The sequence below is a fragment of the Ursus maritimus genome, unplaced genomic scaffold, assembly GCF_017311325.1.
Source record: "Ursus maritimus isolate PB19 unplaced genomic scaffold, ASM1731132v1 scaffold_4, whole genome shotgun sequence".
Lineage (NCBI taxonomy): Eukaryota > Metazoa > Chordata > Mammalia > Carnivora > Ursidae > Ursus > Ursus maritimus.
In genome coordinates, this window is record NW_024426552.1 from 3,232,928 (window position 1) to 3,255,348 (window position 22,421).

At 55.3% G+C, this 22,421-nt stretch overlaps 1 protein-coding gene across 1 annotated transcript in view; it reads left to right on the forward strand.

Annotated features, from left to right (window-relative positions):
• Positions 1–20,354, forward strand: part of WDR4 (WD repeat domain 4) — a 32,241-nt gene extending 11,887 nt beyond the window's left edge. Inside the window, exons 4-13 of the mRNA XM_008710193.2 lie at positions 1,161–1,226; positions 2,152–2,243; positions 6,357–6,513; positions 7,215–7,327; positions 9,544–9,604; positions 13,107–13,205; positions 14,966–15,030; positions 15,933–16,116; positions 17,018–17,087; positions 19,324–20,354. Coding sequence (XP_008708415.2) covers positions 6,499–6,513; positions 7,215–7,327; positions 9,544–9,604; positions 13,107–13,205; positions 14,966–15,030; positions 15,933–16,116; positions 17,018–17,087; positions 19,324–19,505 — 789 coding nt within the window. The 5' untranslated portion in view covers positions 1,161–1,226; positions 2,152–2,243; positions 6,357–6,498 and the 3' untranslated portion in view covers positions 19,506–20,354. The remainder of the gene's footprint in view (positions 1–1,160; positions 1,227–2,151; positions 2,244–6,356; positions 6,514–7,214; positions 7,328–9,543; positions 9,605–13,106; positions 13,206–14,965; positions 15,031–15,932; positions 16,117–17,017; positions 17,088–19,323) is intronic.
• Positions 20,355–22,421: the final 2,067 nt, after the last annotated feature.

Here is a 22,421-nt window from a genome sequence, read left to right on the forward strand (position 1 = left end):
GTGTTGATCGAATAGTCTTGTCCCGTGGTCAGTTTCGGCCCCTTGCACCTTTCCCGGGGTAGTTTGGGTTCATACTTGAAACAGACGATGTGTCTGTCAAATGTAAATGCACTTTCTGCTCTTTGCTCAAAGCTGAGTTTTGGAAATCCAAATCCGTGCTAGATTTAGTTTACACATAAAGTTTGCTCACAAATTTGTGGTATATTCCAGATTATTTTTAGAGGTTGATGGTATCTGACATGCCACTGGGAGGCAGGGGTTTATTATACTTGATATTACATTTGATACATATCAAGTGTAATAAATCCATCATTTTTTTTTAAAGATTCATTTTTTTTGTATTTGAGACAGAGCATGAGCAGCGGGGGGCGGGGGGGGGTAAGGACAGAGGAACGGGGAGAAGCAGACTCTGTGCTGAGCATGAGCCCAACAGGGGGCTGGATCCCAGGACCCTGGGATCATGGCCTGAGCCACCCAGACACCCCCCCCCCCCCGCCTTTTTTTTTTTTTAAAACATAGGATTTCTCCTCTGTGCCTCTTGAGAAAAGAGACTGGTGACAAAGTTTCTGACTCAGAGAACCACTCTTTGCAGCACCATAGTGTTCCGTGGGAAAAGAGTCTGAGCCCGGTTACTTCAAAGGCTATAAGTTTGTACAAATGCCTGGTCTCTGCCGAGCACTGGAAGGGCGAAGATGGGCATAAACTGCAGAGAGCTAAGGGTCTGACTCCTGTGCTGGCAGGTACAGGCAGCCATGGGGCTTCTTTGGGTAGTTGAGACATTTTTAAATGGTGGCAGTTTTAAATTTGGATGCAGGAATCTCACCCAAAAACATCAGAACATAATTTCTTCTAACATAACCGTCTTGCATTGATTTTCTAGGGCGTGAAAGAATAATGTATTACTTCTGTTGAGTTTTTGTCCTCGTCTGTTTTACTTAACAGATTATTTGGCATGGAACCATGTCAGTGGTGTATGACAAATCTGAAAAGATGAAGTAACGAAAGCTCCTCAGCCTTTCTATGCAATAACTATACCCAGACAATTTCTTGTCGTGGATGAGACCCTTAATTTATTGAGTACGAGAATATCTGTGCTCCAGGAAAAAAACCTCACATTTTCATTAAAGTGCTCCCTTTAAAATCTTTCTGTTTTTCCTTAGTGATGATGACGTCCTCTTCACATACGATTGCAGCACTGCAGGAAAGAAGTCACAAGAGAATAAAGGGTGAGATAACGGGGCAGCCTCTTCAGGCCTAATCATGGCTGGACTAAATGGGACGGGGTAGCCTAAGAAGTGAATTGTCTCACTGAGGAACTGGCTGATGCACCGAAGTCTTCGTTTCTGTTTACAATGCCCTGTGCACGAACCACCTCGGGAAAGAAACGTGGAACTAACTTTAATTTGGTGTTAAGAATAGTAGGGTTTTTCTAAATACTTTTAGTTTCTGTCAGTAACTAACTCTCGTGGGCATCTTAAAATAATGCAGCGTATGCGTTGAAGTTAGCTTTAGTTAATTGAAAGATAAGGAAAGCGGAGAGTGATAATTTTGTATGGTGCCTTTTTCTAGAAAAATTGACCTTATGGCTCAGTTTTTTTTTTTTTAATATGATTTAGTCCTTGACTCTAGTCTTCAATTTGTGCATGTCTGTGTGGGAGTGGACCATGGATCTCAGAGGGTCTTTCTGGCTCAGCCCTTTGTATTCTGGTGTGTGTGCTGAGAGATTTTTCTGTTTAATTAGATTTACTCCTTAAAAATTACAGCTGTTTTTTTTTTTTTTTTTAAAGATTTTATTTATTTATTTGACAGAGAGAGAGACAGCCAGCGAGAGAGGGAACACAAGCAGGGGGAGTGGGAGAGGAAGAAGCAGGCTCATAGCGGAGGAGCCTGATGTGGGGCTCGATCCCATAATGCCAGGATCACGCCCTGAGCCGAAGGCAGATGCTTAACCGCTGTGCCACCCAGGCGCCCCCAAATTACAGCTGTTTTGAACCTCCCCTTGTCCACTTAATATGCATTTATATTCTGGCTATGTGAACCTTGTACCATTTTCTGTCTCTGCTCATGTTATAAACGAACAAGGCCAGCCTGGAGGAATGCAGCCTTGTTTACTCAGGTAAGCCCTGATCGTCCTTGTCTTCTCTTTCTCAGGGAGGACGGGCAGCCCGTGGATAAGGGGAATGACACGATTCTGGCGTCCACCTTCGCCCAGTCGGGCCGCTATTTTGCTTTAACTGATGACAGTAAGCGTCTGATTCTTTTCCGTACAAAACCATGGCAATGTCTGAGTGTCAGGTATGAAATGCTAACGTTGAATAATTACCATGTTGACCGCACAGCTTACACTTGCATGCCTTCAGCTATGGTGACAGTGACAGCGAACAAGCAGCTAACATGTAGTCTCAGCCACGTGCCGGGCGCTGTTGTCAGTGCCTTATGTGTGTTAACTGATCGGATCCTCAAAACAACCCTGTGCAAGGGGGGCGGGGGCGTTGTTGATACCCACATCCCTGGCTGGAGCCTGGAAGCTGATCCTGGTCAGTCAGCTTGGAGGGCAGAGCTGGGCCCTGCCCCTGGTCACTCTGGCTCCACAGTTGGTACCCCTGGCCACTATGCCATCCTGCTTTCCAGTGTTCCTCCAGCCTCGTGCTGGCAGAAATGAGGAAAATTAGCAGGCTTAGGAGAGGAGGTGCTGGGTGATGCTGATACAGGCCCTGGGCAGGTGTAAATTTCTCTTGGGTCCTGACAGTGTCCTGATAGTAAGTTCTTTATTCCCTCAGGTGGGTGAGGGCTGGAATTATGATGTCTGTGACCGGGTTGGAAACACCCACACGGAGCAGAGTCAGCCTTCCTCTCATCCTTGCCTCCCTTAGGCTGCACGGCTTAAGTGTCCCTTGAGAATAACAGATTCATACATGCAGCTTGTGTTTGAACTATCTCACAGCAAGGTTAGGATTTCACTTTGTAGCTGGCTCACACCTCTATCGGGGAGAGCTATGCTTGTTGGATTCCTCTTGCATCTTATTTTCTAAGAAGAGTAAAAAGGCACATTGCAGGTGGCAGTCTTTGTTGGTATGTGCACCCCGCTTGGGGGTAGCGCTTCATCCTGAACTTGGGACAAGGGGTCGCCCACACAGCCGGCCCACATGCCCCTGCGTCTTGTGGCGGCGCTTGCACCTTGACTGGAGGGCGAGGAACCAGGGCTCCTGGTGGGGCTCTGGCCATTCCCTGAGGGCATTGTGCAGGGTCTGGAAGGAGGAATCTAGACTTTTCTTGCCTGTCATTGGGTCCCTGTGGCTGTCAGGCTATCAGGGAATGGAGGGCGAGGTCTCTGGAGTGTAAGGCTCAGGGTGGGTATTCAGGCACAGAGGAGGATGTGTACATGTCTGGTTCCCTCTGCAGTGTGGTCTGGCGGTGTTTGAGGGGAAGAGGCCGTGTTTTTGTTTTGTCTTTTGAAGGTAGTGTGTTGGCAGTTTTCTTTGTGTAAAGATCTAGGAACACTCAGGGTGGGCAGTTCCATGTTAGCGAATAGTGGTTGGCACCTGGCATTTTTTTTTTCCTGTTTAATTGTATCTTTTGTCTTGGTGTTTGCATTGACGTCAGCAGAATAGCTTTGTATCGGAAACCTCTGTGATAGGTGTGCGGGGCCTCTCGTGCTGCCTGTGGAAGGTACGTTGCGCATGCAGATGTTGCTTGGAGGACCCTGGATAACTCCCATCCTGCCTGTGTCAGCCACTGAATGAATGAAGGGGTCGGGCCGGATCATGTCTCAGGTCTAGGGGCTGCACTTCTCAGGTTGTCTTGTCCTGTGGCTGTATGCTGATCTCAGCGTAAGATGTGCTGCTGCCTGGTCCAGCATCCGTTACCCTTGGGACCCCTTCCTCAGAAAAACACCCATCCTCCATGCGTCTGATGTTCAGTTCAGTGTTGAGGGTGTCCTGGGCCCGTATTATCCACATTTGACCAAGGAGCTCTCAAGTGGCTTTAATACTTAACCATGGAGGGTTTTAAGGAAAAGCCCAGATGGAAATAGTGGGTAGCAGTGATTGGTTTCAAGGTTTCAGTTTCTGGACAAAGGCCCAGAACCGAGGCCAGGTTTTCTGAACTAAAGAGGGTCACTTGGGGTCACATGATATTTTCTATTGTGATGTGTGCATTTATTAGTGAGAAGTCTTATGTAGGAGATCACACTGTTGCAGAAAATGCCTGTTTTGAAATACTGCGAATATGTGGAAAGGCAAAGCCCCAGGAAATGCGATTGTTCTGCCCGAAGCTGCCTGACTGCTGGGGGTGTGTGGTGTCGGGGAACTTGGTATCCTTGGTGCCCTGCAGGGCCTGGCGGGCCACAGGGCCCCTGCATACTCTGTTTTGTTGAATAGGTGTGGCTTGCCGGAGGTGGGCTTGGGTGGGCACCAGCCCCATGTGGGGGATCTCAGGGCTCAGCTACCTGACCAGCGGTGCTCCGCTTGGTGGTGGCAGAGGGGAGAGGGGGGCATGAGGATGGGAATGCTGGGCTGTGAACCCTGTGACTCTGTGGAGAGAGGGGGGAGTGCAGAGACCCCAAAGATGGGTGAGGCCCACACCTTCTGATGGGGCAAAGTGGCCAGCCACCCACTGTCTGGTCTCATGACCTGTCTGCCCACGTCTGTGACCTGACCCCTCAGACACTCACCCTCATCTGCTCTGTACAGCCAAGCAGTGTCCTGGAGTCCTTGCCAGGACTAACTTGGCCTGAGAAGATGAAAGCCCCCCCACTGGCAGAGGACAAAGGGACAAGATTCTGGACTGAGCTGGGGCGGTGGGGGCGGGCAGTGGCCGGTACTCATGTGAGTCCACGCCTGAGACTCCTGCGGGACCAGCCCAGGCCACCGCTTTGGACTGATGGCCGCATGGCTGCGTGAGTGCCCGTCTGAATGCACAGTGGCATTTTGGTGACCGCGTGCTTGGGGAGTTGATTAGTCTCGCCTGGAGCCCCATGCTCTTCTGTTGTTTTCTCCGTATTGATACCACTCCTCATCCTTCTGGGGCTCCCCCGGCTCAGGTGCGTGCAGGAGGGGGTTCAGCACTGTGGGTGGCGGAGCCCCAGGACATGGCTGCAGGCCCGCTGCCCTGCATTTTCTGTCCTTCTGTCCCTGGGCTTCCGAGAACTTGGGAGGTCTTTGTGTGGTCCTCGTGTGGGAAACGTGGCTTCTTCGAGCCTTAGTTTCTGTTTCAAGTGACGTGTGGGGCCCCAGCTGCAGGGAGCCGGGCACCGTGTGCACAGACACTGGCTCGTGTTGGAAAGTTGGTTCTCCACCTGCCCCGGTGACAGGAGGGCAGGGATGCCGCTCCTTTGAGGAGAGCCACAAATGTAGGTAATGCGGACAAACCTGTTGTTCGTGTGCGAAGCAGGGCACACGTGGCATCTGCCGTAGGATGCAAAGTACAGGGTCTTGCCTTGTGGAAAGCACGTTCTGCTGCAGAGATGCCAGTAGAAGGAGGTGAACGGTGAGAGCGCGAGTGGGAGGAAGCCGCACGCACCCTGCTTGCCACCAGTAGTGAGACCCCGGAGGAGGAGGGGTGCGTGTGGCGGGAGCTGTAACTTTGTTCTTAGGCTGGCACAGTGTGGAACCAACCGGCAAATGTGATGGGTCTTGCGAATCTGGACCAAAGGTTTGAATTTGGGAGCGTGTTAGCCGTCACACAGCTTGAGCCGGAACGCAGACCTCCCCAGCAGTGCGTGCCATTCGCGGTGGCTTGCTTGCCTTCCTTCGGAGTTGTCCCGTGGGGGAGGGACAGCCGAGTGCCGCGTGGGCTGACAGGTGTGTAGCCCCATCCTCAGGGGCGTTGTGCAGGAGCAGCACAGGTGGGATGCCCGCATGGCAGGGCCCCGGGCTGAGGTGTGGACTTGGTGGTCCCAGATGGGAAGCTGCAGGGGTAGGAGGGCCCTACCCCTACGTGGTGTGTGTGCTTCTGGGTCTGATCAGAGCACATTGGGTATTTATGAAGTTGACCGTTTTCTTCTCCAGAATGCACAGTAGAGGTGCTGGGGTCAAGGGGCAATTCTCCCAACATTTTATTATTATGATAGTCTTAAAACACAGCAAATTTGAGAAGATTTCACACTGGACGCCTAGATGTCCACCACCCAGATTCTGCTATCACAAAGGCAAAGATATTCCAAAGTAAAATTGGTCTAAGGCATTGGCTTTGTTTCTGTTCTCTTAATCACTTTATTTTTTTGGCACTGCCTTTGGTGACTGGAAGGGGAGACACGTGTGGGGCTGACACGCCAGCAGAAGGTCCAGCCTGCAGGTCTGTTGGCCCATCTCGTGCTGACCTGTGCAAGCCGATGGTGGGCGTCTCTTGCCTTCCAGGACCGTGGTGAGGAGGTGCACGGCCCTGACCTTCACGGCCTCGGAGGAGAAGCTTTTGGTGGCCGACAAGTCTGGGGATGTTTATTCCTTTTCGGTGTTGGAGCCACAGGAATGCGGCAAGCTTGAGCTTGGGCACCTGTCGATGCTGTTGGATGTGGTATGTGGGTGATGGGCCTGATTAAGTTTGCTGCAGTCAGCTGGGGGCAGGGGCAGGGGTCTGATGGGGAGGTGAGGCTGGGTCTGTGAGCCCACCTGTCGGCGTTTGGGTTCTGTAGCAGGGACAGCTCTGCAGATCTGTGAGCAGGAGCTCGTGGGATGGGATTCAGGATGGTGAGCCTGGCATGGTGAATGCCCATGGGAGTTGGCTGGGTGGTTCCGGATTTAAGGGACAGCCTGGGTTGGGTGACATGGTAGAGGAGGCGTGTGGGAAGGGCAGGCACCATCTCAAGGCCTAAGGTTGTCCTCGTGCTTTACGGGCCTCACCTCAGTGTCCTTCCAGCCCCTGAGCCAGGAGCTGTTTCCCCGAGAGGCCTGGTGAGGGCTGGGGGCAGCTAGTGGGAGTTGGAGCTGGGGTGGGACCCGACCAGAGAGGCAGGGACAATAAGGGAGGGGTTCTTAAAGGAAAAACCCCCAGGACTTTGTGACTGGTTGGCCACAGGGACACTTGAAGGAGGAAGGAGAGGAAGGCGAGCAGGTGCTGGAGGCCGTGGGGCGTGGGGCAGGTGGTAGGGAGGAGTTACGTTGAAATGGGCATCTGGACACGGCTGTGGCACCGTGTAGAGCTAGGGACAGGTCCTGGGGGTGGGGGTTGGGGGGCCAGCTCTGGTCTCCCTCACCAGCAGGTCTGTCCGTGTGCAGGCCGTGAGTCCCGACGACCGCTATGTCCTCACTGCCGACCGGGATGAGAAGATCCGGGTCAGCTGGGCTGCAGCACCGCACAGCATCGAGTCCTTCTGCCTCGGACACGCAGAGTGAGTCCCCTTCCTGCCCCACAGGAGGAAGCTCAGGCTCGAAGCACGGCTGGGCCGCTCAGCTTGGGCAGCTGGTGGTGAAGCTGGGGCCTCCTGCTGCTTGGCGAGGGCCTTGGGGAAGAGGGACAGCCTTGCGTGAGCGACACTGCCCAAGGCAGCTTGCTCCCCAGCAAGGCCCCATTTGGTGTGGGCTTCTGCCCAGGGGCCGTCAGAACCTCCACCTCTTCCTTCTCTTCCCTTCCCATGTGTGTCGGGGAGAGGTTTTCTTGTCGGCACTGAGGTCTGACACCTCAGGGTGTGGTCACTGCACACGGTGGTGGTGGCACTGCCCATGGGAGCCAGCAGAGCACTGTGTGTGAGAGGCCTTCACTCTAAGCCCTCCACCTCCTGCCGTTAGCGCTCACCAGTGGTCCCCACGCCGGCCTCCGGGCGAGGGCTTGTTTCCAGAACACTCCTTCCTCAGCGTAGACGCCTGTCAATGCCCACAGTGGTTAGCAGCCGGTGAGGGGGTGTGTGCCAGGGGGAACATACTTTGGTAATTTGAACGGTCCAGGACTTACATCATCTCTGAGCCCAGGCGGCGGTCCTTCCTTTATGACTTCTTTTCTGCCAAATGAGTTCTCTTCTAGTAATTGAATTTTGACGTTTTGCAAGGGAGGCATTTCTAAGGAACGTTACTCTTCTCGAGTTCAAGGCTAATTACGGTGTGAGGAGAGGAGAAGCCCTTTGTTTTGTTTGCTAAAATGTTTAACACTACATTATTGGAGGCAGTGGGATACATCGGAGAGACTTAATTCTGGAGATTGCTCCTGTGTTCTTGGTTTTGAATGGAATGTAAAGTGACCTCTGTGAGGGTCGCTGGTGGCCGAGTTTGTAGCTCCTGACAGCAGATGTGGGCTTTAATTCAGCTTTCTAGTAATCCAGCATCCAGACTTATGTCCTGTAAGCCCCGTGGCCCTCCCTCCATCGCTGTTTCTCACTGGGGTCTGCTGCCTCCCACCCCACCCCCACTGGCACACTCCTGCCTCAGGGCCTTTGCATGTGCTGTCCTTGCTTAATGGGCATGCTCTTCCTACAGGGCCCTGTGCTCTCTTCCACTTCTTCAGTGCCTGGTAGATGCCACCTGCCTTCTCAGGAAGGCCCCCGTTCCCCTCGTCCCACCTTGCTCTGCTTTTCTCTTAGCCTGCACCATCCAGACAGGAGCCCAGAGCCCTGAAGTCTGAAGTGAGATGTGCCGTGAGTGTCTAAGACCTGATTTCGAAGACTTCATGTGAAAAAAATCATAAAAACAGCTTGTTATTGATTTTTAATTTAGGTTGTGTGTTGAGATGGTAATATTCTGGATAAATTGAGTTAAGGAAGAGTAGTGTCAGTTATTTTCATACGTGGTCACTTGCAAACGTAAATGGCATGGCCCGCACCGTGTTTATGTTGGGCTGTGCTCTTCTGAGGCCGCCGCTGGCCTGTCTCCTGCCAGCGCCCTGGACGGAGGGCCTTTGTGGCTGTGCTCACTGCCGTCTCCAGCCCTCAGCACAGTGGCAGGTAGTAGGCGCTCAGCAGGTACTTTAGCGAGTAAGGAGTAAAAATAGGTGTTTAAGAACCTTGTGTAAAATCTGTGCAAACTGGTTTCCGCCCCTTGAGTCGTTGAGGTGACTGACAGCCTCTATAACGGCTGTCCTGTGTCAGGGGAGTGCTTGGGCCAGCCAGTCCTGGGCGTCCCCGGCAGCCGTGTGCTAGTGGTCACGTTACCGCTGGGAGAGAAGCAGGGAAGGCTGTCCCCCTTGTGGGGCTTGAGGCTGGCTCACAGCCGGCAGACCCCGGGGTGAAGGCAAGAGGTCTGGTCTGTCCGCTGGCTGGTGTTGGCGGCTCGCCCTCCGCCCCTGCTCTGTCCTGCAGGTCTCCTCCCGAGGCTCCCTGTCGTCACAGACCTGCAGGGAAGGTCTCGGGCTGTGAGCAGGGCAGCCGGAGTGAGCAGCACAGATGCTCGTGGATCTTTCCAACAGCGTGGCTGGGGCCCCCTCCTGCTCGGAGGTTGTTGTGGCTGTTGGGGCCCAGAGAATGACACGGCGTGCTTCTCGTGCGTGCTCAGTGCTGTCTAACTACACATGGCAGTTTTCGCTGGGGGTCGGTTTGGGGGGAAGGCTTCTCCCTGAGGTGACAGACGTCGCAGCAGCGCCCTGGAACTTGGCCCCTCTCTGCTTCTCTTTGCACTGTAGGTTCGTCAGCCGTATCTTTGTGGTGCCCGACCACCCTGAGCTGCTGTTGTCTTCCTCTGGGGTAAGTGTTTTGTTCTGCCGTGTGCACCTGTGGGTGCCTTTCAGCGGGGGGCTGTGCGGGGGCTGCCAGCCATGAGCTCTGTTGTTCCCACTTGTGGTTCTTTCACTTGGTGGCTGTCCACTAGATGGTGCTTGCTTTCCGAATTTCGGAGCGGACTGTGGCTGGCTCCTTGCTTCGGGCTTTCCGTTCAAGGGTGTGTGTGTGTCACACTGGAATGGGCTGTGAGGCGTGTGTTCTCAGGGCTGTCACATCTGTAACAGCATGGTGATCTCCGTTCTGACAGTCGGTGTGAAGACTTCTTCTGAGTCCTGGGGGACATGGGTTCCATCCAGTTACTGCTGTGCTGGCTCTTCGCCCTGGCCCTTGGGCAGGGCACCTGACCTTGGTGGGGGCTTTGATGGGTAACGAAAGCTTGTATGTCCTGGCAGTTGGGGCTTGAAGCCATGGATGGTTTAGTGATCAGGGACTTGGCTCTGAGGAATAATCTTTAAAAGGATCATTAAGCCGTAGTTTTTGCCAAAGCGAAGGTTTTGAATTACTGATGGTGTCTCGTTCTTCCTTTCTTTTCAGCTCTGTCCTATTCCTCCTGTCTTTCCTGCCCCTTAGTGTTTTATGGGACTCAGGTGCCTGGCGGCAGGAGCGGGGGGAGCTGCACGGGAGGCCCCTGAACCTCCTAAGACTTAGGGTTTCTGGGTGGGGACAGTGGCCTCCCTGGCGTCCTGCAGACATCTGGCCACTGTCTGCGTGTCTGTGCTTCATTCCTTCACCACGTTTGTGTTCTCACAGTTTCTGTGGTCCCGTGTCCTACTCATCCCAGCGGTGCGGGGTCCTGCGATAGCAAACAAGAAAACAGATGTGGCTCGAGTCCCCAGAGGCAACCAGTTTTTGTGAATTTTGCTATACCTATATCTTCCAGTCTTTTTCATGTTAAAAAAAATATTCAAGCACCCAGAAAAGTAAAACGAACACCTTTGATTTTAGCGCCAGCTTGGAAGTTTGGGCATTTTGCTCGTGATCCTGTTCGAAGATGCAGGAGGGCTTGTGCTCTGGCGGCGGGGCTGCGCTGCCCACCGTGTGCCCCACACCTTGCAGAGTGCACTTTTTGTTTTCATTAGAAGCACATATACTTGTAAAGTGAAATTCTGCTGTTAGGCCAATAGTGCAAGATGGCCGTGGCTCCCAGCGCCCCTGCAAGGTGCACCTTTAGGCCCTGCAGCCTTCTTAACGGCCGCCCCGCATATCCAGAGAACGAGAGCAATCGAGAAATAAGAGCACGCCTTTTCCGTGTGTTTTCCCGCTCTCTCTGTGGTGGTGTCTTGCCCTTCATCCCCTTTCCTGATGGGCTGCACCTCCCGTAGCACCCCCTATGCTCATATTCATCCTGTCTGTCTGTCTTTCTCTGTCTCTCATGTCTGTTTCAGAGCACTGCCTCTGATGGTGGAAGGAGGGTATTGTCATAAGGCTGCTGTCCTGGAAGTGCCCCTGACCCCCGGTGCCTGGTGGGTGGGCGGGCATAGAGCTCGAGGTGAGCGTTCCTCCCAGGGATTTGGAAGGCGTGGGGCCGGTGTATTCTCTGGTTGGTTTCTGTGCTTGGCTTTTTTCCCACTTTCACTTGAAAAGTCTGAGGCCATTCTGAGTTTGGCGGTCGGGGTCTTTTCTGTAGGATCTGTTCCCCTTCTCTGGACCTTTTCGGGCCCCTGTGCTCGGAAGTTGGGGGAGACGGGGGCTGGGCTCTGGAGACTGGCTTGCATGGTGAGTGGCCCCTGCGATTTGAGGTCCTTGGTCCCAGGAGTGTCCCCACTTGGGCGCTTCTCGAATCTGTGCTGTGGGATATTGGGCTATGTTGCCTGGTTCTTTTTCTTTCCTTTGGCCTCTCATGTTCTGCTTCTGCTTTTCGGGACTTGTCCTCAACTTTGTTTGGTAGTGTCCTGTGGGGCTTTTGTTTCTGCTGTTCCTGGTAATTGTCAGGAGCTTTTTCTTGCCCTCAGAGTGTCCTTTTCTTATTGCGCCCCGTTCATCGGGCCCGAGTGGAGGATCTCCCATCTCCCCGAGGTCACGTGTGTGTTTCCTTCCCCTTGTGTGTCCACCTTTCCCAGTGGAGGTTTCCTGTGGGTGTCCGCTGATCGCGTCTGTCCATTTATGACGGGGACAGGGCACTGGCCAGCATGGTGGAGGCGCTGCGTCTGGGAGCCCAGGGTGTCGGAGTTGGGCACCTGTAGGCCATCTGGGTCAGCCCTTTTCTGGTGGTTACTTGGCCCAGTCTTCACCTTTCTGGGCGTCAGGCCTGTCCCCGTGCTCCAGGAGGTGACTGGGGAGGGCCGGTGGTGCCCCTTGGTGTGGCTCTGGCATCCCTGAGACGGCGGTCTCTTGCTCCCGGGCTCCATCCAGATGGTGAACCCGCGGCTCTGCAGGTCACAGGGGTGGGGAGTCCAGCCACTCTGACTGCCCCCCCCCTCCACCGCCGGTGGCTGCACTGCTGCGGGCCTGCTGGGCCCAGCCTGCTGTGTCGTGGCCTCCTGTGGTCGGTCCCCCACCTTCATCTGCTCCCAGATGGCCTCACCATTGTCTGGTGTCGTGATGTGTCCGTCCTTGAGACCTCACCTCTCAGAAACATCCTTTTCCCGGCAGGGCAGCAGGAGGTTGGGGTGGGCGGGCCTTCGCCTCCTTGTTTGTCTGCCGTTCCCGGTTCCCTGGCGGGTATTCTGCGCCTGCCGAGCCCCCGTACACCCCGGCTCTTCCGCTCTGGGGGACTCGCTCTTCTTCCTTTTCTCCCGGTCGTTGAGGAACTCTGCATGTGCTGTGTCATTGCCGTTTCGTTGGATTGCGTAGAATCCAGGCTTCTGGTGCACGTGGGCCTGTGCGTGCGTGTGGTCAGCGATGGACTCTGGTGCCCGGGGTCGGGAGTCCCGGGATGCCGGCCGAGCAGACGAGCCAGCTAGGCTCTGGTTCCCTCCCTGTGTGTCCCAATTGTTCTCAGATACGCAGTTCTTTCTCTGTCCTGTCCTTCCAGCGAGATGTGTGACGAGCAGTTGTTGATACGGGTTCTCTCTTGCGTTTCTGCTTATTTTTGGAGCACCAAGGCTTTCGGTACACATGCCAGTCTCCTCACAGGCTGCACCAAACGACAGTCTCACGGGTACTGAGCAGACGCCCCCTTTTCACCTGTTCCTGAACAGGGAGGCGGGACCCCACCCACATGTCTCCCGTGCGAATGTGTGACCCTTGAAACGTCTGTGTGTGTGTGTGTGCGCGTGTGCACTCCCAGTGCGAGTACGGCAGCTGCGGTCTCTGACGTCCTGCACGTAACAGGCAGGTTGTCTCGGGTCTTTTGCCCGTTCTGCCACGTGGGGATCGTGGGTGTTTTGCATGGCCGCAGGTCATCCCTGAGAGCAGGGTGCCACAGCACTGGCTGACGCTGAGCAGTGCTCCACCCCCTGCCAGAAGCCCCCGTGCTCTGGGGCTGTCCTCTCCCCGTGTGCTGACCTGTCCGTGCTGTGTGCAGGACTGCACCCTGAGGCTCTGGGAGTACCGAAGTGGCCGAGAGCTGCACTGCTGTCACCTGACCAGCCTGCAGGAGCCGGCAGAGCCGTGGGGTGACAAGGTAACGTCACGCTTCTGTCTCGGGTTTATTGGGGCTTGTAGGGTGCCTCTCCAGTCACTGGGGTCCCATGAACAAAACCGCTTTGCGTTGGAGACCTGTCCTTGCTGTCAACACAGACGTCTTCCGGCTTGGGGGAGATCGTGTATTTCTGATTCTAAAGGTGCCTGTTCCCGTAAGTGGGAAATAACTTCTGTCTCACCTTACTTGTGTTTGAGCAGCTGCGTTACAGAAATGCCTCCTCTAGTCCTGCTTGGAAATGGAAAAGATAGCGGTGCTTGAGCAGAGAGCTTCTCCAGGGTTTAGAGACAGTCAGGCAGCTGAGCACCCTTCCCGAGCCTCTCCCTTTGTCGCGGATTAATATTATGACCACCCCCTTACCCCTGGGACCCCACACGGCCAGTGTATCCCCAGGTCAGGTCACCTGGGCCTTTGGTTGTCAGAGATTTTTCAGGGAGAATGTGTGGGCTGCCGTTTGGGGTGCTCGGGATTCTGTTGTCATGGACACCCAGCTCTGTGATGCTCCCGGGCTGGTTCCCTGCCCGGCTGAGGTCCAGGCTGGTCACTGAGGATGGCCCCACCCGTTTTCCCAGAGGCCTTCCTGGGCCTGGCAGGGAGGGAGCAGTGTGCGTACGTGGCTCTCCAGGCCTGCAGAGCTGGCCCTTGGGGTGGTTTCTTGATGACTGGGGTGTCCTGGTTGTCCTCACGGGAGCTTTGCACTTTCCCCTGGGCCCCCTGCCGGCCCGCAGGAGACTGGGCCAGAGTTGAAGGGCTCGACGGCCTCCTCCTCGGATTGGCTGTTCTCTCTCTTCCCCTCTGAGACTGTAGCTGCTGCCCTTACTTGGCCGCAGAAGTGGGCAGGTCAGGCCTGACCACAGGCCGGAGCCTCAAGGACCCTGGGGCTGTGGCCACCCAGCCAAGTGGCTGCCTGCGCCCCCAGGTCAGCGGGCTCTGCTGCTCTGGCTGCCCGCTCATGGCACCTCCTGCTTGGGTGTCTGCAGTCCTGGTGCTCCCCCCCCACCCCCCCGCCCCGAAGCCACGGCTCACAGACGCCTGATTTGTTCTGGTAACTTTATTTCACCTCTTGTCCTTTCACGTCCTCCTTCCTGTCCTCTCACTTATCCTCCTGGTGCTCTGGGATGGTGAGGTTGACTTTAGTCTCTTTCTAAGAGTGGGGGGAGTATGCAGCAGAGAGGGGCCCATGAGTCAGCAGGTTTTTGACCTCGGGCCTGGCTTGCGTGGCCTGCGCAAGCTGTGGATGGCCCTGCCTCTTGGGCTCCTTGCTTCCTTCTCAAGAGCCCCCGGGGGCATGGCCCCTCCCCCTCCAGCTGGGCTTGGTGAAGCCAGGCCTTCTCCCCCACTTCTCCTGACTGGTGTCTGGACGTTCCTTCTCCAGGATGTGCGGACCTTGCACATGCGATTGTGTCTTGCTAACAGTCCTTTGGGTTCCCTGTCACCTCCTGTTCTTGCTTCTTGTTGGTCAGTTCCGTTGGCTTTGGAGACATTGAGGGAAGGCCAGAGCCATGGAGAGGCTTCTGCTATCTGCTGTGGCACACTGGAATTGTGAAACGGGTAGTCTGCTGGGTCTTTCTTTTCTCTTGCTGATTTCCAGAAAGTTCCAGGACTGTTTTCTTGTTTTCCTTCCTTGACCGTCATGGCAGCTGTCAAAGTCTTGCTGTGCCTGGTCTCAGTTTGAACAGAACAGTCCAGAGTCGGGTCCCTGACAGGTGAACGTGCAGTTACGTTGCTGCTTTTCCTTGCAGAGGTTCGCCGCGTCCAGGATCACTTACTGCAGCCAGGAGAGCTGCGTGGCGCTGCTGTGTGACTGGTGGGTGAGCTCACGCGCTGACGGCTTGGCTTCAGGGTCCTGCACATCCCGTGCACCTGTAAGGCAGGGAGTACGTGGGTCGTTCCATCGGCCCCGTGGGCTGTTGCCTTTGTTGGGAGGCTTCAGACCCTTTGATTCATACAACCGTCCCTGCAGTGAGTTTCACTCTGGGAGGATGGCCGTTGCGTGACCCGTGTGGGTTCCTTTCTTTTGGGTGGAGTGGCGCTCTTTTCCTTGTTGTTTAAATTCACTAGCGTTCATCTGCATGCTGAAGTCCCACATGAGGGTCAGAGAGGTTGTAGAATACGCTTCAGTCAGCCCCCTGAGGGCTGGCCCCGATAGAGCCCTCACACCCGACCGAGGGCAGGTCCCAGGAGGGCCGCCCGAGGGCTCGAGGTGCTGAGGAGGAGGCGTTGGGGAGCACGTGCCGTCCAGTGGGTTTGCGAGCATTGTTCAAAAGTGCCGGCAGGTGGGGGTGTTTCCGCCCATCTCCTTTGTCCTCCTAACAAGCCTGCAGGGGGCGCCTTTGTTTTAAAATAAGGGTGCAGATTTAGAGGCAGGAGGCGCCCAAGCCCAGCGCCCGCACCCTCGGGCGGCTGCAGTGGGACAGCCCCCTTCCCCGCGTCTCATTCCTTTGTCCTGTACTGATTCCCTGTCCTAGCGGGACAAGCTTACCCAGAGCTTACTGACCTAGACTTCTGTTAGTTCTTGGTTCCTGTGGCTCTTGGGTTCGGAGGTGGCTCAGCTAGGTGTCTCTGGCTGAGTCTCTTGGGAGCCTGTAGTCGAGATGCTGGCGGTGGCTGGATCTTACGTTCGGGGCCGATCTGGTCAGTGTCCAGTGACACCCACATGCACCTCATGGTAGTTGTAATAATAACGTTTCTCTCTTTCTTCGTGGAAAGTATTCCTGTGGTGTACATCTTCCAGCTCGATGCCCACAGACAGCAGCTGGGTTACAGACAGCAGCTGGCTTTTCAGCACAGAGTGTGGGACATTGTTTTCGAGGAGGGCCAGGGACTGTGGGTCCTGCAAGACTGCCGGGAAGCCCCCCTTGTGCTCTGCAGGCCTGTGGATGGCCGGTGGCAGGTGAGACGTGTTGGGCCCCTGCTGCCTCTAAGCCTGTGGTGGGGGTGGCGGGGGCTAACAGCTGTGTCCACTCTCAGCTCGATCATGTCTTAATGCTGGGGGCTGTGTCCTTGGTGGGGGGGGGGTGGCCGGAGGACTTGTGATGCAGGTTCAGGGAGCAGGGGTGCCTGGCCAGCTCCTCTAATGTCATGATGCCTGCAGGGTAGTCGCCCTCATTGGCATATTTTTTCTTGTGATTGTCCTGGTCACATGTCTTTAGCAGAGAAACCAGCAGTTTGTGTGGCTTGGCTGTGTGTCCTTGACGTTGGCAGGCTTAGCATGGCCTTGTATCTGGGGCACTGGAATCAGGAGTAGAGAAAGGCGTGTGGGCTGTGGGCTGAGCAAGCCTCTCCTCCCCGCGTGACGTGCGAACCTTACACTTCTCTGAGCTGGCTCGCCCATCTGTAAAGCATGGCTCTCTCCTGCCTGTCCGGGATCTCCTAGGACACCGAGGGAAGTCCGGTAGAGCACACCAGATACTGTCCTGATAGTCTCATCCTTTACCGAGTGCTCACTTGACCAAGGGCTTTGGAGATGCCCCTGAACCTTTGGGCTCTTTTCATCTAAAGAGCAGTGGCAAACAGAACGCCGTGAGCTGGCATATGTCGTCTGCTGCGCTCTTCAGACAAGGTCACTTGTGAGCGAGTGTAGAACGCTGGCAGCCCACGTGTCATGGGTCTTGGTCATGACGGGATGTGACTGCTGTGTCTGTCATGCCAGGCCGGCTGGTTGGTGTTGCCTGGTGCTCACGAGGGCCCGGCAGCCTGGACTGCACCCGGCGGGTCTGTCTGTGCCTTTGCCGGCAGCACTGGGGCTGCAGTCCTGCGCCTTCCCGATAAATGTTTTCCGTTTGTCTTCTCAGGCTGATCCTGAAAGTGCCGCCTTAAGGAAGGTCTCTGCCCATCTTCAGGGGAATTGGGCCATGTTGGAAGGTGAGAGTGTGAGCACGGCCTGCTTTTCAGGACGATGTCCCGGATGGGCCACAGACAGGGCCTGCTTGCAGAATATCATACACAGTAGGAAGCCCCTTCTGTGGGTGAGAGCCCAGGATGTGTGGCATGTTCCCGTGTCCCCGTCCACAAGGTTGGCGGCTGGTCAGGGCACCGAGAAGCTGACCCACGCCCAGGCAGGGCGTCAGGATGATTGAGCTACACAGGAACCAGGGTCAGGGTTGGAGTCCTGTCCGCCTCTCTGCCTTCAGGACTGTGTGTCGCAGGTCCTCTGGGTGGGGCCACTAGTTGGTGGGCCTCCAGACGGAGTGGCAGGGTGACTCACGGGCCCCAAATGCTGGCTCTGAGTGACCACGTATATGTGGTTCCTGGCCACAAATTCAGGTGTGGGGACAGGTAGTGGACTACTGTGGGTCTCCGTGGCCCAGGGTGGGTCCCGGTAGGAACACAAGGCCAAGGGAAGAGGAGAGGCAGTAGTGGGAAGGCAGACTCCCCCCCCCCCCCTTTGTGGCACTGCAGTCTGTGAAGAGTGGCCAGGGGATTGGAGCCACATGTCCTGGTCAGTGGAAGGGCCTGCAGTGAGCATTGGGTGCTGCCCTCACTTAGTCTTGTCTGAGAATGTCAGAATGACGAGACCTTCCCTGTTCCATTTCTTTTTTTTTTCCTTAAAAGATTTTATTTATTTGAGAGCGTGAGCGAGTGAGCGCACAAGAGAGAGGGTGTGAGTGGGGAGGCAGAGGAAGAGGCAGGAACAGACTCCCCACTGAGCAGAGAGCCTGGTGCGGGGCTCAATCCCAGGACCCCGGGACCACGACCCGAGATGAAGGCAGACGCCCAACCAACTGAGCCACCCAGATGCCCCGACCTCACTCCATTTCTCTTGGTAGAGGAAGGCAAACCTTTAGTTACATAGCCTCTAGCGACCCCGTGATGTTTTCTTGAGCAGAGACTTGAAGCGACTGTCAGAAGGATGACTGGTAACCCAGCATTGGGAGTCAGACGCCTTCATTTGAGTAAAGAAATTATTGCCCAGAAGACATCTTTCAAAGTATTCCCCAGGGAGAAGTCAGAGTTCCTTGGAACTCAAGAGATCCAACATAAATTCCGTTTCTGTTGACAGCAAGGAGTGATCTAAATGTCTCACGGAGGCGTTCTTGTGGTGATTTGTTGGTTCTGGGTCCAGGCTTAATTTCCATCCTTCCTTTTAGGGTGGAAGGACTAGGGCAGTGACGGGGCTCTGTCCTCCCCAGCAACACTGTCAAGTGGGTCTGTGCCTGGACTGTGTCGGGGACGGTAGCGAGCCTACTCCCCACCTGGCACATGCCGTCCTCCCTGCCGGGGCCTGGGTCCGGGTCCAGCATGTCCTGCTGTGGATCTCCTGGCAGGGCCAGCCCAGGGCAGGCTTAGCTTCCCTGAGCTGCTGCAAATGAAACAGCCTGTTCACAGTGCAGGTGTGGGGGAAGCTGCAGGGGGAGAGAGCTTGGGGAAGGCGGGCCAGCTGAGCTTGAAAGTCACGGAAGGGGTAGGGAAGCCGAGCGAGTGGGCAGGTTACCGTGCAGGGCACAGGCACACACATTGCCGACGGTCCCTGTGGAGTGTATGGCCCTGGTGAGGCCGACCCTGTGGGGCTGGTCTGTGGTCATGATGCTCCTGAACCCTCGATGTTTAGATCAGTCTGCATCTGTTATGTTGCTGTTTAACAACTGCATTCGGTGGGTGAAAACAACACCACTTTTTATCTTGCTGTTTGTGTGGGTCCCGAGGCTTAGTGGTCCCAGCGCAGTCCTGAAAGGACTGCTTCCCTGGGGGTGGGGTCTGATTCCAGGTGCGCAAGTGGTTGTTGGCAGCGTCCTGGTCCCTACAGGCTGCTGGGCTGAAGGCCTCACTCCCTCTCTGGCTGTTGGCTGGAGGCCGCCCTCAGTCCCCAGCACAAGACCCCCATGGGGCAGCTCACAGCACGGTGGCAGCTCCACCAGCACGAGTGTGCAAGCCACAGTCCCTGTGCCTCGTCTCCCAGCAGTGACCTGGCTTTGGCGTGTAGTGTTAAAAGCAATCCTAGGTCCAGCTGGCGTGACCACCAGGGGTTGGGCATTTGGGGGCACCTCGGAGCAGGCTCTGCAAGTCCCCGGTGAGCCCCAGTCAGTTCCGCTGCAGCAGGGCCCCGCAGGCACACTGGTCCCCGTCCCACCTGGCTTCTCCTCTCATTCCTCCCGCGCAGGCGCGGCTGGCGGGGACGTGGGCTTCAGCGGTCTCTACAAGGCCACCTTTGACAACGTGACCGCCTACCTGAGGAAGAAGGAGGAGAGGCTACAGAAGCGGCGGCAGAACCCGCCCCCTGGACCCAACGGGCAGGCCAAGAAGATGAAGTCAGGGGAGGCATCCCTGAGGTGCTCGTCCTAGCCACGCCGACTGTGCTCGCCCCTTCCCTGCCCACGGCTCCCTTTAAGAAGCAAAAGGGGGACATCGTTCCCGACCCACACTTGGTGACAGTCCGGTCCACACCAGCTCGGCACACAAGTGGGCCGTCCCAGAGAACTGGTGGGTGTCCAGGCTCTAGAACGTTCTGCCACTGTGCAGAGGCTCTGCCTGGCGTCTCGGGCACCCCTGGCCGAAGGGAAGCCATGCCGCGTGTGACTCAGCGAGAGATACTACAAGTGAGTAGTGCAAGTGCCTCGACGCACTTTTTCTTCATATTGGAGGAAGTCGGAACCTGTGGTGTGGTGGCTGTTGGTTTTGCACTGTTCCGTAGCGCCGCACGCGTTTTCCTCCGGAGAGATCCATACGCCGAATGTGTTTGCGGCACGAGACACGTTTTATCCCCTTGTCTCCCTCTAGACGGTGTCCCGCGCTGTTTGGCACGGGCGCCGCTGGCCACGTGGGGGTGGAGGACTAGGTTTCTCCGGCAGCACCAGCGCTGCTCTCGTGCTGAGGCCCCGCGTGGCGAGCGGCGCCCGCTCGGGAAGTGCCGCTGCCGTGTTGTGGGCTCGGTGGGGCACAGGGCACGGACTCGGCTTGTGTTGGGGTGTGCGAGGACCCCGGCGCCCCAGCTGGAACGGAGTCCTTCAGGGAAGTGGTCGAGGCCGTCATGCGTGTGTGTGATTTCCCTGTGAGCTCTGTGCACTCGATGCAAAGACTGGGGTGTCCGCTGAATTCTAATCGCCGATCAATAAAGATGAGCTTTTTGCAGCTTCTGGAAATGTGGAGCAGCAGCATTTGAAACTGATTTCAAAATACATTGAGCAAAACCGTTTTGATGAGTGTACTGTTTGTGACTGAAATGTTGACTCCCTGATTCAAAAAAGCATGTGTTTGGTGGTTGGGCTTTATAGATGTGTCTGCTGCTTTGTTCATCTGTGCTCTTACCACGCTTTCCGAGATTGGTCTCAAATACGGGAAAATCCGTGTGTGTTCGCGATGACTTCGCAGAGGGTTTTTTTGGGATACTTAGAAGCAAATTGTTCTGTGTATCAGAACCCGGAGAGCTTCAGCTTGTCCCGAAGTGCCTTGTTTTGCTTTGCACATTGATCTGGAAACAGTGCTGCATGTGAACTGCTCAGGGTCCCTTCCCACAAGGGCAGACATGTTTTGCTCAGGGAGCAGAGGGAGCGTGCCTGGGACAGGATGGGGAGGCCGGGAACGGGGTCCTCCTGTTGAGAACCTCGTTGGCACTGCACTGGGCACAGGCAATGTTCTCATTGACAGTCTGCTCTGAAATTCTTGGTTTTAGGAGAAACTTAGGTTCGGTCTTTTCGGTGTCTTGTAAAGTAGCCTGCAGGCCCAGGCCTGTTGCTGCCTGGTTTTGTACGGACTGTGAGCTTGGAATGGCTTTTTATGTTTTTAAGTGGTTGAAAACAAATCAAAAGAAAAATAATATTTCACAGCATGGGAAAATCATATGCAATTCAAATCCCAGTGTCCTTAAATAAAATTTTACTGGGACGCAGCCGGCCCGTTGGTTGAGGTACGGTCTCCATTGGCGGCATGCTCCAGCAGCAGAGTGGGCCAGTTGCCACAGAGACCAAATGGCTGGCAGAGTCCAAGGTATTTATGATCGAGCTCTCACGGAGAAGTTTGTCGATCCTTTAAAATGTTTTTAAAATCTGTGTAATTTTAAAATGAACTGGTTCATTTCTTTACAGACAGAACAAACCCTGTTCTTCTGCATTCACGCTGACCACCTTTCTCACCGAACATTCATTGTGTTCCCTGTGGGCAGAGTCTTTGAAACAGGGTCAGGTTGGGAGGGGTCCCTGGGTGGCCAGGCTGGAGCTGGGCGGTGTGTAAGGTGGGTCCTCTTGCACCTGATGGGGAAACTCAGACCTGCCTGCCAGTACGAGGCTGTGCCGAGAGCCGGTCAGGATCAGAGCGGGGTTGGAGGGGCCGTCAGTGGCCATCAGTGTCTTTCCCGTGGTTGCTTTCAAATGGCTTTCATTATTGTCGTGGTTGCACGTGCACATGATCGAGACCAAACTCTCTGGCCAACTGCTTGTGACAGTGACCTGCTCTGTGCCCTTCTCCCCCATCCCCATTCCTTCTCCCAGCTGCTGCTTTCAGTTTGTTTCTTGCGTTCATCTGGCTACAGCCCATGTCCTCTGTGAGCCCCAGTACTGCCCACAGCAGTCATCACGCCGGCAGATGGGTCTTGCTCCGTTGGTCCACAGAGGTGCCTTTGTCCCCCCTCTGTCCCAGGACACGCTGACTCAGCACGGAGCGGGTGGGAAGAGGGAGCACAGTGCCCCCTTCTCCTGCAGCAGCCTTCCCAGGGGGTTTGCACCCTTATGGGGCAGAAGTGGCCCCGTCTGTGCCTCTGAATGAGTCCCTCTATAGGGTGAGGTAGCCATATTCCCGGGGACCCTGACTGGTGACTAGTCCATACCTGGAGGCCCCCAGCTGCCCCAGACATTTTTTGTCAGTGGGTGGGTTTGAACTTCGACCCATGATGACTGCATGCTGTGTTTGAAGGCTTTTCCGTCTGGTGCCTGCTTTCTCCCCTGACTGGCTGAGCTGACGGGTCCACTGCCAGCTGGCTCCGAGCAGAGCCTTTGGTTTGTGGTTTCCCCCTGCTGACGCTGTGGGAGCCAGGGATTGAGCTTCCTTACACACCTCTTCACATTTATTTACCTCCTATTTTCTGTTCCTAGTTTTTGTGTGTTTTACGTTGTGGGGAGATTCCTTGGGTTTGTTCCAATTCATTTATTAGTTTTAAAAGATTTTATTTTTAAGTGATCTCTACCCCCAACGTGGGGCTCGAACTTGTAACTCTTTTTTTTTTTTTTTTTAAGATTTTATTTATTACTTTGACAGAGAGAAACAGCC